We start from the raw sequence: 14,322 nt of genomic DNA, 5'->3' as shown, positions 1-14,322 counted from the left end.
TATTTTAATGTAAATTGTTTTTTCAGTTTTGGATTTTTTTTTGTTTTTTGCGTTTTATTCATTATTAATTTTTTAATTTAATTTTATTTTATTTATTTGAAGGGATTTCACGTTTTATTATTAATTTGATTTAAGCTTGTATTTTTCACTTTCATTTAAGATTGTTTTTGTTTTTGTTCTCCTATTCATTCTTATTTTAGTCTTTATATTAACTTTAACTTTCAACTTGCTCGCTAAACGGTTGTAATGAAAAATAATTTTTTATGACGACCCTTTTTGATTCTTCCCCTGCGAAATGCTACCCCAAACTTCCGACGGTAATTATTTTATTTTATTTTATATTTTTTAGTTTTATTTATTTTTTTCTTTTTTTTTGTATTTTTACAGCCATTTAGTTATTTTTGTATTTTTATTTTTATTAATTACAGTCGTGCGTGATGACGATTTTTAAATATATTCTTCAAATTCAATAAATTATTCTTCATCATAACCACCCTGCCTTTTAATTATTCAATATTATAGCTAATTTAAATGGTAGGTTAGGCAAACACTTAAATAATACTATTTTAATATCAAATTATTTTGCACGAACATTCTATTTATACGTACATATGGAATTTTTATTATTATTCCTCGTGGAAAATATATTAAACACTTCAATATCTTTAGAATATCTTCAAAAAGATTCCGTTTACACAAAATCAAAAGTAAAAAACCTGAAGGGTGAAATATAAAATTGAAAAGAATCTTTTCGAACGAATCCTCCCCGATTAAATAAAAAAAATCAAAAAAATTAAAATGGCGTTTCTCCGTTCATCGTAAATCTCGTTTTTCAAAGTGTTTAAAGATAAATGTTCAAAATTAATGACAAAACAAATTACCAAACCAGTAGAGAAAGAACCATAATAACTAAATATAAGAAATCAAAAAAAAAAGAAAATTTTTAAACTTACAATTAACACGTAAAAATTTCCTTTAAAATTAAATAACGTGAGTCAGCATGATGGGGGGGTGAAATTGCACTGAGGTCATAAGGAACGTTCGCCAGATGATAAAGGTGAAAGAGTGAGGGAAAACAAGTGGGAATAAGAGCGTCAACATAAAATTTTTCCATACCAAATCAATTCTTCGCAACATTAAAAATTTGAAATAGAAAATCTTATGGGAGACAAAATTGCTATTTTTAAAGAAAATAACATTTTAAAAATTAAGAATAATCCCACCCTTAAATTTAACAATAACTTAAAGGAACTAATTAAAAATGATCAACACTATTTAAAAAAATTTGACATCACTCTATACAACTCCATTGAACTGAACCCTTTGATACCCACCCTTAAAAGTACCAATAAGAAATTTTAACGTGTTAATCGGTCAAACCGTTCATTAGTTATAGCGAATTTAATCAAAATTAATTTTTTCTAATTGGGGACCAGACTTCCAGTTGGTAGGTACATGGAGTCATTTAAATGGTATAATTAAAAGGCAGGGTGGTTATGATGAAGAATAATTTATTGAATTCGGTGCTACATATGTTTTGATTTTTTAAAAATCGTCATCAGGCACGACTGTAATTAATAAAAATAAAAATACAAAAATAACTAAATGGCTGTATACCAAAAACAAAAATAAATAAAAATAAAATAAAATAAAACTAAAAAATATAAAATAAAATAAATTTTCTGTTGTTTCATTTTTCTTTTTCATGTTAAATTTTTTCATATTTTAATGTAAATCTGTTTTTTCGGTTTTGGAATTTTTTTTTTGTTTTTTTGCGTTTTTGGCTTGCACGTTGAAAAGAGATAGAATTCATTATTAATTTTTTAATTTAATTTTATTTTATTTATTTGAAGGGATTTCACGTTTTATTATTGATTTGATTTAAGCTTGTATTTTTTACTTTCATTTAAGATTGTTTTTGTTTTTATTCTCCTATTCATTCTTATTTTAGTCTTTATATTAACTTTAACTTTCAACTTGCTCGCTAAACGGATGTAATGAAAAATAATTTTTTATGACGACCCTTTTTGATTCTTCACCTGCGAAATGCTACCCCAAATTTACGACGGTAATTATTTTATTTTATTTTTTTATATTTTTTAGTTTTATTTTATTTTTATTAATTTTTTTTTTTTTGGTATTTTTACAGCCATTTAGTTATTTTTGTATTTTTATTTTTATTTTTATTAATTACAGTCGTGCCTGATGACGATTTTTAAATATATTCTTCAGATTCAATAAATTATTCTTCATCATAACCACCCTGCCTTTTAATTATTCAATATTATAGCTAATTTAAATGGTAGGTTAGGCAAACACTTAAATAATACTATTTTAATATCAAATTATTTTGCACGAACATTCTATTTATACGTACATATGGAATTTTTATTATTATTCCTAGTGGAAAATGTATTAAACACTTCAATATCTTTAGAATTTCTTCAAAAAGATTCCGTTTACAAAAAATAAAAAGTAAAAAACCTAAAGGGTGAAATATAAAATTGAAAAGAATTTTTTCGAACGAATCCTCCCCGGGTAAATTGAAAAATCCAAAAAATTAAAATGGCGTTTCTCCGCTTCATCGTAAATCTCGTTTTTCAAAGTGTTTAAAGATAAATGTTCAAAATTAATGACAAAACAAATTACCGAACCAGTAGAGAAAGAACCATAATAACTAAATATAAGAAATCAAAAAAAAAAGGAAAATTTTTAAACTTACAATTAACACGTAAAAATTTCCTTTAAAATTAAATAACGTGAGTCAGCATGATGGGGGGGTGAAATTGCACTGAGGTCGTAAGGAACGTTCGCCAGATGATAAAGGTGAAAGAGTGAGGGAAAACAAGTGGGAATAAGAGCGTCAACATAAAATTTTTCCATACTAAATCAAGAGAGAAGAGAGAAAATATCTTTATTAAGCTATCGACCCTTTTCGGGTCTTTCCGCTTTACTAAATCAATTCTTTGCAACATTAAAAATTTGAAATAGAAAATTAAAATAGAAAATCATATTGTTACCATGGGAGACAAAAATGCTGACAAAAATTAAGAATAATCCCACCCTTAAATTTAACAATAACTTAAAGGAACTAATTAAAAATGATCAACATTATTTAAAAAAAATTAATATCAAGAACCTCCTCCTAGAACGCAGGTTTATTTATCTTTATCTTTATCTCTCTAGCTCTTCCAGGGATGCGTTCTTCTTCAGAAAGGGTTTCTTCTTTGAAGAAACAACATATGCTTTTATAAAATATCTCTATTTCTTTATGTACTATGTACATACTGAGCTTTAAGATTTAAATTATTAATTAATTATAAAATATCTCTAGCCAAGTACCCCTACCTCAAGTACCTCTATCTCAAGTATCTCTATCTCTATCCCAAGTATCCCTATCTGAAGTACCTCTACCTCAAGTACCTCTAATAAATGTTTCAATATTTTATTTAGGATGGACTTTAATGAAAATCTCCGCTCGAGTTCCAGCTCGACGTTTCAATATATTTTGTTTCCATACCTTTTAACCCCTTGTCTAATTACTATATTATTTCAAAGTATTAATAAAAGATAAAGCTTGTTTACAATGAAAGACCAATAATTTTAGTTTTAAATAATAATTATAGATATTTAAAGCAAATAAACTAGCTGCCATGACTTTTCACGATTAATAAATTGTCACAATTAATAATAATGTAGCACCAAAAAGTTTTAAGAGTCACAGCAATAATAATACTTCTTTATTGACTAAAAATTAAGTAAGTCTGCTTTATTACTAACCTAAATTTTTTGTCCATATTTGGCAACGTTCCTCATCGCGAGGAAATTTATACATTTATTTTCCGACATCGTACAAATTTAATATTATATTTACGTTTTCTTTTTTTGTGGTATTGACAATAACAAACAATAATGAATACGACACATTTGTAATAAAACTCTTCAAATTGTTCAAAGTAATGCAAAAATTTCTCTAAAAATTAATATTATCTTTTAATGAAAATAAACTGGTAGAAACAACCGGTTTTTACAGAAAATTGTTTTCATACAATAAAATTTTATTTATTAATTAAAAAAGAAATACTAAACAATTTTTATTATTAGTACGAGAAAATATAAGAGGGAGAATATTAATCAAAAATGGTGCTACCATCTCTTAATCATATCCATTATTATTAGAAAATCCACCAGCGCCCCCATAGTGGACAAATCCAAAAATAACACTTTACGCGTTACCAATTTTAACGTAGCAGTTAGCAGTCTGGTGTAAAATAACATTTAATAACATCAGTTGAGCGTTTTTAGTTAATTTTGAGTTGCTGACTTCCAATATGTCTTCCATTTTTAAAGGTGGATCTTTATTTTATAACTATAAGAATTATTTCTCAATTGTACTGTTAGCTCTGGTCGATTTCAATTACAAGATTACTGCTATAAATGTTGGCTCTTAACAGTATTTTGGAAAAATGGCCAAATTCGTTCTGGAACATTCAATATACCTTATGAAAAAGTATTGCAAGACGAAGCTTTTCGTCTTAGTGATGTTAGTAACAATTTGCATTGCCACATTATTGCGATATTTGAATAAAAATGAAATTAATAAGAAAGCTGATAAGATAATATGTCAACTTATTTGGATCCAAGATACAAAATGAACTTATTGATGCTGATGTAACTAACGAAGCAACTCTAAAAAGAGGATACTTTAATTAACAATTGGTGATATTTCCACAAGGATCCTTCAAGAAATTAATTTTATAGCGAATTTTGAAAATTATCGCAACATCGCAAATTTTATCAAAATTTCAAATATTGTTTTCTCAAAAACTAAAAGTTATTTTTCAAAACGGGTTGGTGCATTGGAAAGAGGACACTCTTATTAACACTTTGGGAAATTTTCATACTCATATTCCAAGAAGAGGATTTTATACGATTTTTTAAAACTTAATCGGCGAAAATCGATTATTTCAAAAATTTATTTCTCAAGAACTGAAAGTGATTTTCCAAAACGGCTTTTTGCATTAAAAAGAGGATACTTTAATTAATAATTGGTGATATTTCCACAAGGATCCTTCAAGAAATTACTTTTATAGCGAATTTTAAAAATTATCGCAACATTTTATCAAAACTTTTATTAACACTTTGAAAAATTTTCATACTTATATTCCAAGAACTGGATTTTATACGAGTTCAACACCAAAAAGAGATACTAGATAATTAAAATGAAAAAATATAAAAACATATTAAAATTTTGCGAATTTATTATTTAAAAATTCTAATTAATTATATTGATTACAGATAACTTTACAAAAACGAATGGGAAAATAGATTTCCGCATATTTTTAAAACTGCCAAAGACACGTGTGTAGTAAACTCCTCGGTATATATCTCCATATATATTTATATATATATAAGACTTAAAAATATATTTGCACTTACATTTCTGTACAGAGAGTACGAGTAAAATTGAACGGAAATGAATAAAAGTCTCCTAAAAGTACGTCGACCACCTACGAGAGATTGTGAATTAATTCGATAACGAAAAATGATAGGTTGCGTTTTGGATAAAGGAAAGTGAAAGGGGGAGGTGGGGGACACAATAAATTAATAACGCTGGTAGTCGTGTCGGTCTTACCGAAAAACACTAAATAGTAATTAATTATCATCCACGCTTAACGACAAGACGCCGGAAACTGAACTAATCCCTATTATCAGAGACGATACGATTAAGATGAAAAGTTTAGAATTTGAGAAAAAGGCTACATTTTCTAAAATATCACACGTCTAGAAAGTCTTTTAATAAAGTAGTCCTTCGCTTCTCAGCGATATCCATTTGGTTCTCTAAATCTCCGCGGTCCGTCGTTTCAGCTCGTTCGATCTTCCACGACAAGTTTTCTATTTCCGCCTCAAGTTGTGCTTGTTGATATTCAAACAGCTCCTTTCGCGGCCCCGTTTCCATAAAATACGCGTACGGATAAGTATACTGCAACGTATATCGGCATTTAGCCAATAAATTCGCCGCTACAAATAAATACTGCCAATCGATCCATGTTCCCAAATTTGACATCACCTTCTGGTTTATCCTCGCTTTCAATTTTTCCAACGTTTCAGCCTCCAGTTTTAACGATTTCGAGTGATTCTCCCACCGTTCGTAATAATGCAAATATTTTTTAAGTGCTTCCCTAGCTTGAGCATGAACCGATTCGTGCGCGATATTTGGATTCTCCTTGTAACGCGAACACTCGTAATACTCCGAACCGTGAGACTTCCAATCGCCTAAACACATCCAACAAAAATCGTGCTTACAATTATAGCACTGCATGTGATTGCAACCTCCATTTTTCTCTATGCAAATATGACATTTTGGGCAATCTTTGGTATGTGCACTTATGTAGTTTGCTGTTTCGCTATCGTCCGCACATTTTGTTAACCACTGTTTTATTATTCCACAATCAGTAGGTGCGTGATAATCCATTCCACACCTAAAGAATTCATTAACAATAGTTATATTAGATAAGACAAAAAAATAGGAAAGTTGAAAAAATTCAAGAATCATCATGTGGCTTAAAAATTTTCGAAAAACACGTTTTATAGCCACGCATAAAATCAATCTGATAAACTTAAAAGTAAAGTTATTTTTACTAAACTACGTGAGATTACAACGTATATTTACGGATGAAACACCTTTGTTTTTCTTAGGCTTTTGATGCATAACGATGCATAACCTGTCGTTAGATAGACTATGCGTCAATAGACTTTGTGTTAATACTAGAACTAACACTAGACTGAAAACTAGAAACATTCGGGTTTAGCCGCACGTCTTTCAAGACGGCTAAACCCGAATGATTCTAGTTCTAGGTCTTGTGTTAATTCTAGTGATAGTGCTAGTATAAAACTGGAACTAACACAAGACCTAGAACTAGAATCATTCGGGTTTAGCCGTCTTGAGAGACGTGAGGCTAAATCCGAATGTTTCTAGTTTTCGGTCTAGTGTTAGTTCTTGTTTTGCACTAGAACTAACACAAGACTTAGAACTAGAATCATTCGGGTTTAGCCGTCTTGAGAGACGTGCGGCTAAACCCGAATGTTTCTAGTTCTCGGTCTAGTGTTAATTCTAGTTTTAGACTAGTACTATCACTAGAACTAACACTATACCTAGAACTAGAATCATTCGGGTTTAGCCGCACGTCTCTCAAGACGGCTAAACCGGAATGATTCTAGTTCTAGGTCTTGTGTTAGTTTTACTGCTAAACAAGAACTAACACTAGACCGAAAACTAAAAACATTCGGGTTTAGCCACACGTCTGTCAAGACGGCTAAACCCGAATGATTCTAGTTCTAGGTTTTGTGTTAGTTCTAGTGCGAAAATAGAACTAACACTAGCCTTAGAACTAGAAACATTCGGGTTTAGCCGCACTTCTCTCAAGACGGCTAAACCCGAATGATTCTAGGTCTAGGTCTTGTGTTAGTTCTAATGCAAAACTAGAACTAACACTAGACCTAGAACTAGAAACATTCGGGTTTAGCCGCACGTCTCTCAAGACGGCTAAACCCGAATGTTTCTAGTTCGAGGTCTAATGTTAGTTCTAGTGATAGTATAAAACTAGTACTAACACTAGACCTAGAACTAGAAAGTATCGGGTTTAGCCGTGCGTCTTCAGACCATACTCAAAGTGGAATTTCTACATCAGTGGTTTTCAACTTTTTCGTGGTGGCGGAACATTTTTAACAGTAATAAAAAATAGCAGAACACCATCTTTAGTTAGAAAGGCTAAGAGTATCTATCTTGAAAAAATTCAATAAAGGACACCATTAACAATAGCTATATTAATTTTAAAAGTTAACTTGTCGAGTCTTGCAGATATCCCTGATATTTGGCCTTATATGCGATAATGCTACTCTCATTTCATCTTCTAAATTGCTTAATCTTTCCCTTTTTTAGTTTTTATGTTGGTCAGTGTGGAAAATCCGAGCTCACATAGATACGACGTCGAAAATAGTAGCAAAATATTAAGTGCCTTTTTAGATATTCCCTTTGAGCAAATATCCAAAATTGTTCAAGACCTACCTCTTCAAATTTCATTTTTAATGTACGATAAGATGATGAAGAAATAAAATCTTTACAAAATGGATTTCGTATCCAATCATATTTTTCTACATTAAGAGATGGTAAATAACTAACTATTTAAAAATACTAGATAAATGTTCTGCAATTATAGAAATAATTTCGGTTGCATCTTCACTTGAAATGAAATTAATGGAAACATATCGACTGTCCTTTTTTTCTAATATTCGATTATTCCAAAATGAAATTTTGTTCTGGAATGTTAGCAATTTATCAGTGCAAGTTAAAATGTTTTTTTAACTACAGATATCACTTGTTCTAACACTCATTTTAGATTTATTGCTAATGTTTTGGAAACCAATGCTTCTCTATGTAAGAAACAACGCATGTATACAAAGTGAGCATTTGTTCATAGATGGAACTCCATCTGTACAAATTCCTACGAAGCAGTTCCACGACAAGTTGAATTCTTCTAAATATGAATTGATGCTGTCATATATAGGGTGAGTTATTAGCATCCAGGCGGACGATCCTTGCTAAACCGTTTGAGAAAGAAAAAAATGTTTTATACAAAAGTAGTTTGACGATTTCGAATCTCATAAAGTACTAAGTCGTATTAAAATCTGGTATATCGGCACAAAATTATTTTACATTATAAAATATTAATCAAATCATAAAAGAAAGAACAAGAAAACTGATAAAAATAGACAGAATATAATATTAAGTACAATAACGCATGTTTTATTACAAATTATTCTTTAAATTCTAAATATCAGGAAAACTATTAAAGTTAGACATATGACATACCTATCATTAATTAAAGAGAACTTGATGGGGAATTCAACCAGCACACAATATACAGAGTGTTCCGTTTAAAAATCTTAAGAAAAATCCATTTGAAAAACATCAAAAGTAACTAAGCTTTATAAACAGCCTGTATAGTGTATCTAATATCTTTGAATACTATCATCTACCTACTGGCTTTGACTATTATCCGACATAGTTTCAAGGCAAAATCAGCAAAAATGTCGTTTTTGACTTATTTTATTCCACATTTTTCTTTAAATTCTAAATATCAGGAAAACTATTAAAGTTAGGCATATGACATACCTATCATTAATTAAAGAGAACTTGATGGGGAATTCAACCAGCACACAATATACAGGGTGTTCCGTTTAAAAATCATAAGAAAAAGCCATTTGAAAAACATCAAAAGTAACTAAGCTTTATAAACACGCTGTATAGTGTATCTAATATCTTTGAATACTATCGTCTACCTACTGGCTTTGACTATTATCTGATGTAGTTTCAAGGCAAAATCAGCAAAAATGTCGTTTTTGACATATTTTATTACACATTTTTCTTTAAATTCTAAATATCAGGAAAACTATTAAAGTTAGGCATATGACATACCTACCATTAATTAAAGAGAACTTGATGGGGAATTCAACCAGCACACAATATACGGGGTGTTCCGTTTAAAAATCATGCCATTTGAAAAACATCAAAAGTAACTAAGCTTTATAAACAGCCCCTGTATAGTGTATCTAATATCTTTGAATACTATCATCTATTTACTGGCTTTGACTATTGTCTGACGTAGTTTCAAGACAAAATTAGCAAAAATGTCGTTTTTGACATTTTATTACACATTTTTCTTTAAATTCTAAATATCAGGAAAACTATTAAAGTTAGACATATGACATACCTATCATTAATTAAAGAGAACTTGATGGGGAATTCAACCAGCACACAATATACAAGGTGTTCCGTTTAAAAATCATAAGAAAAAGCCATTTGAAAAACATCAAAAGTAACTAAGCATTATAAACACGCTGTATCTAATATAGTGTATCTAATATCTTTGAATACTATCATCTATCTACTGGCTTTGACTATCGTGTGACGTAGTTTCAAGGCAAAACTGGAAAAAATTTCATCGTTTTTAAAAAGGTCTTGTAATGGGCACATTTTGGAAAAACAATTGAATATCTCAGGAACTATGAACGCTGTGAAATAGTAACATATACGGTTGTATAAACAAATTTAGTTGTATTCATAATATGATAAAATATACAGGTGTTCCATTTAAATAAATTTGTTGTACTCTCCTTACGCTTAAATGGAGCACCCTGTATAAGTGAAAATAATTTTACGTAATAAATAGTCATGAGTCAAACAACTTTTGTATAAAAATTTTTTTTCTTTTTCAAACGGTTTAGTAACTATCGACCGCCGGGATAATAATAACTCACCCTGCATATATTGGCCTGTTCTTTGGATTTAGATATCTTGTGATACATCTACAATTCTTCTTTTAACTGTATCATCCTTCCGCTACTTTATACGACGCTATTTGCGCCTTGTCAGAAACTGTAACTGTCTTCTGAAAATGTTTTCCTTGTTCCTCCTTATTTTTAGATGATAAATTATTATGTTTTAATTTCGCAGGAACCTTTGCTGTATTTGTAAGTTGTTCTCCACATACAATACATTTTGGAATCTGACTCCAAGATACTTTATTTCCACACCAGGTAAATCCAAAATGTCGTCGATTTTTTTGTACGTTTTGGTTCATTTGTTGTATCAGGTATAGATTTAAGGTTATCTTTAGTTTATAGATGGTAAACAACGACAGTTTAGTCGTTTTGCGTCGAAAACCTAAGAACCAACCGTATTTCACCCGAAAATATGCGTTTTAACGAAAATATACAGGGGCCCTGATATGTATGGAAACGGTCTATTGTCTCCTAAAGTAAGATAGCTAGCGAAAAATGTTAAGATACAAAAGATTGATTGTTTATTAAAATCTATTACAATAAAGACAAATTAAGTATACAGGATCAGTCAAAAAGTTATGACGAAACAAAATTACGTTTTCTTTAATGGAACACCTGTATATTATTTCATATTTCAAATTATTTTCTTATGAGATGAGAAATTTTCAAAGGTCGACAAAATCGACTAAAATATTTTTGTGTTATTTATAAGATTAATTTAAAAGTTGAATATCTCGAAAATGGTTAAGTTTAGGTGTATGATGTGCTACATAAATTTTGTTTAGAATTTCAAGATGAACCGAAATATGAAATAATATACAGGGTGTTCCATTAAAGAAAAAGTAATTTAGTTTCGCCAAAACGTTTTGATTCACTCTGTATAGTTAATTCATCTTTATTATAATAGGTTTTAAAAAATACTAAAATTTTTGTATCTTAACATTTTTTGCTAGCTATCTTACTTTAGGAGATAACCGAGCGTTTCCGTATATATTAGCGACCTTGCATGGTCGATGACGTCACAAAAAGTGACGTCATACTGTTTTTTGAACTTAATTTTTTATTAGTTTTACCAAATTTTCATTTAAGAAAGTTTCCACGCTTCTGGACAGTTCCGCCGCGTCCGAAAGATATACGAGTGCGTTCTAATCATTTCGCTGAACATCTGAACAGGTCAATTATCTCCTAAAGTAAGATAGTTAGCGAAAAATGTTAAGATACAAAAGATTGAGTGTTTATTAAAATCTATTACAATAAAGACAAATTAAGTATACAGGGTCAGTCAAAAAGTTATGACGAAACAAAGCTACGTTTTCTTTAATGGAACATCCTGTATATTATTTCATATTTCATTTCATCTCGAAATTCTAAACAAAATTTATTTAGCACATCATAGACCTAAACTTAACCGTTTTTCAGATATCGAGCTTTTAAAAATTTACGAATTTATCTAATTAATGACGTAATTTTTTGTAATCAATTGACTTTGGGCGCAAATTATTTTCTTATGAGATGAGAAATTTTCAAAGGTAGACAAAATCGACTAAAATATTTTTGTGTAATATATAAGAGTAATTTCAAAGTTGAATATCTCGAAAATGGTTAAGTTTAGGTGTATGATGTGCTACATAAATTTTGTTTAGAATTGCAAGATGAACCGAAATATTAAATAATATACAGGATGTTCCATTAAAGAAAAAATAATTTTGTTTTGCCACAACGTTTTGATTGATTCTGTATAGTTAATTCATCTTTATTATAATAGGTTTTAAAAAATACAAAAATTTTTGTATCTTAACATTTTTTGCTAGCTATCTTACTTTAGGAGATAACCGAGCGTTTCCGTATATATTAGCGACCTTGCATGGTCGATGACGTCACAAAAAGTGACGTCATACTGTTTTTTGAACTTAATTTTTTATTAGTTTTACCAAATTTTCATTTAAGAAAGTTTCCACGCTTCTGGACAGTTCCGCCGCGTCCGAAAGATATACGAGTGCGTTCTAATCATTTCGCTGAACATCTGAACAGGTCAATTATCTCCTAAAGTAAGATAGTTAGCGAAAAATGTTAAGATACAAAAGATTGAGTGATTATTAAAATCTATTACAATAAAGACAAATTAAGTATACAGGATCAGTCAAAAAGTTATGACGAAACAAAGCTACGTTTTCTTTAATGGAACATCCTGTATATTATTTCATATTTCATTTCATCTCGAAATTCTAAACAAAATTTATTTAGCACATCATAGACCTAAACTTAACCGTTTTTCAGATATCGAGCTTTTAAAAATTTACGAATTTATCTAATTAGTGACGTAATTTTTTGTAATCAATCGACTTTGGGCGCAAATTATTTTCTTATGAGATGAGAAATTTTCAAAGGTCGACAAAATCGACTAAAATATTTTTGTGTTATTTATAAGAGTAATTTCAAAGTTGAATATCTCGAAAATGGTTAAGTTTAGGTGTATGATGTGCTACATAAATTTTGTTTAGAATTTCAAGATGTGTTCCATTAAAGAAAAAATAATTTTGTTTTGCCATAACGTTTTGATTGACTCTGTACAGTTAATTCATCTTTATTATAATAGGTTTTAAAAAAGACTAAAACTTTTGTATGTTTTTTCTATTTGTAACGGCTTATTTGAGTGATTTCCACATGGTGATTCTTGAATTACACCGGAAAGTTTTTAGTTTACATCACAAATCGTTTCTTATCAATTCATATTAAATTTCAATTCTCTTTTTCCTGGTTAAAGTTAGTCATACATTCTTTTGGTGATTAGATATTTTATTGCTAGGTGAATGGTGATGTAAACTAAAAATTTTCCACTAATATACCTACTTAAAACAAAAAATAGTTTTGCAATGAGTACAAACAGATCGTTTGGCCTTTAATTCTCTACTCCTAATAACAACTTGACAATTAGGTCCTGGACAAAAGCGTAGTTGAGGATGAGATTTAACATAATCTTGAAAAGTAAATTGCTGGTACTTTTCGCGCAAATTCGGCTTGGAAAGGTGTTTGAGGACAAAATCCTCAGGCGCGAGGACTTCACAGTCGCGCGCCATACAACTGATGGCAGTGGAAATTCCCTGATTAATCTGCACCTCGAAGTGCATTGTCCAGCAGTCCTTGCAAAACAAATGGGCGCATGATAAATGACAAAAACTCTGACTGACTTGGGGACTGACACAAACAGGACATGTTGCATATCTTGTGTATGTAAATGTTGTTGGAATAGCTGCTGGTTTTATTTTTGATGAAACTAGCAAAGCGCTGGGGTTCTCGCGATATTTTGACACAATATCTGACACTGACCAATTATGTGCATGTAATAGTACCTACAAAAATAATAATGTTAAACTAACTTTGCTTAAAAAACGTTTTATTTACTTTACCTTTGCAAGAGAAGGTGTTATTTGTAATGTGGTACTCAACAAAGCGACTGTTTCATTCAAAAGCTGCTCAACTTGCACTTCTGTAAGGCATTCATACAGGAAATACTCTGGATCTGTCTCACTAGGGTCAATTTGCTCCATATCATTGTCTTCAGGGATATTGTAATAATCATAATCGTCATAACACTCGTTTTCATTGTCTGAACAGTCCATGTCTGATTCAGTGTCTTGCCGATCTGCTTCCATTTTTACTCACGTTATTAGCTCCTGTTCCAATTATACACCCATTCCTTTTTTAATTAATTTATAATTTTTTCTTTTTTTTCACTTATACGCCATATTAATTATGTTCCGATCATATGTTCACCATCTGCCAAATTGTTGTTATATTTATCGATAATGTAGAACTCTAGTTCTAACTGCAGCGTTACCAATCGAATTAAAATCCCCTAAATAATTTATTTTCGACTAATTCATCCAAATTTATGTTTAAATGTGGTTTAAATGTATTTTATCCACGTCACGAAGTTCGAATGACCCCTTTATATTTGCCATCGTGACGTTTTTCATC

General features: G+C 30.1%; 1 protein-coding gene across 1 annotated transcript; it reads right to left on the bottom strand.

Moving 5' to 3' along the window:
• Positions 1–5,243: 5,243 nt before the first annotated feature.
• Positions 5,244–14,147, bottom strand: LOC111425354 (E3 ubiquitin-protein ligase ari-2). Its single transcript, XM_023059331.2, has 3 exons — positions 13,752–14,147; positions 13,195–13,694; positions 5,244–6,482 (listed from the first exon to the last, which is right to left on the bottom strand). Exons 1-3 carry the CDS (start codon positions 13,995–13,997, stop codon positions 5,777–5,779), a joined length of 1,452 nt encoding a protein of 483 aa, XP_022915099.1. The 5' UTR covers positions 13,998–14,147; the 3' UTR covers positions 5,244–5,776.
• Positions 14,148–14,322: the final 175 nt, after the last annotated feature.

This window comes from Onthophagus taurus, chromosome 8, assembly GCF_036711975.1.
Source record: "Onthophagus taurus isolate NC chromosome 8, IU_Otau_3.0, whole genome shotgun sequence".
Classification (NCBI taxonomy): Eukaryota; Metazoa; Arthropoda; class Insecta; order Coleoptera; family Scarabaeidae; genus Onthophagus; species Onthophagus taurus.
Note: the sequence above shows the minus strand (reverse complement) of the source record. Positions and strands in the feature narration are given on the sequence as shown.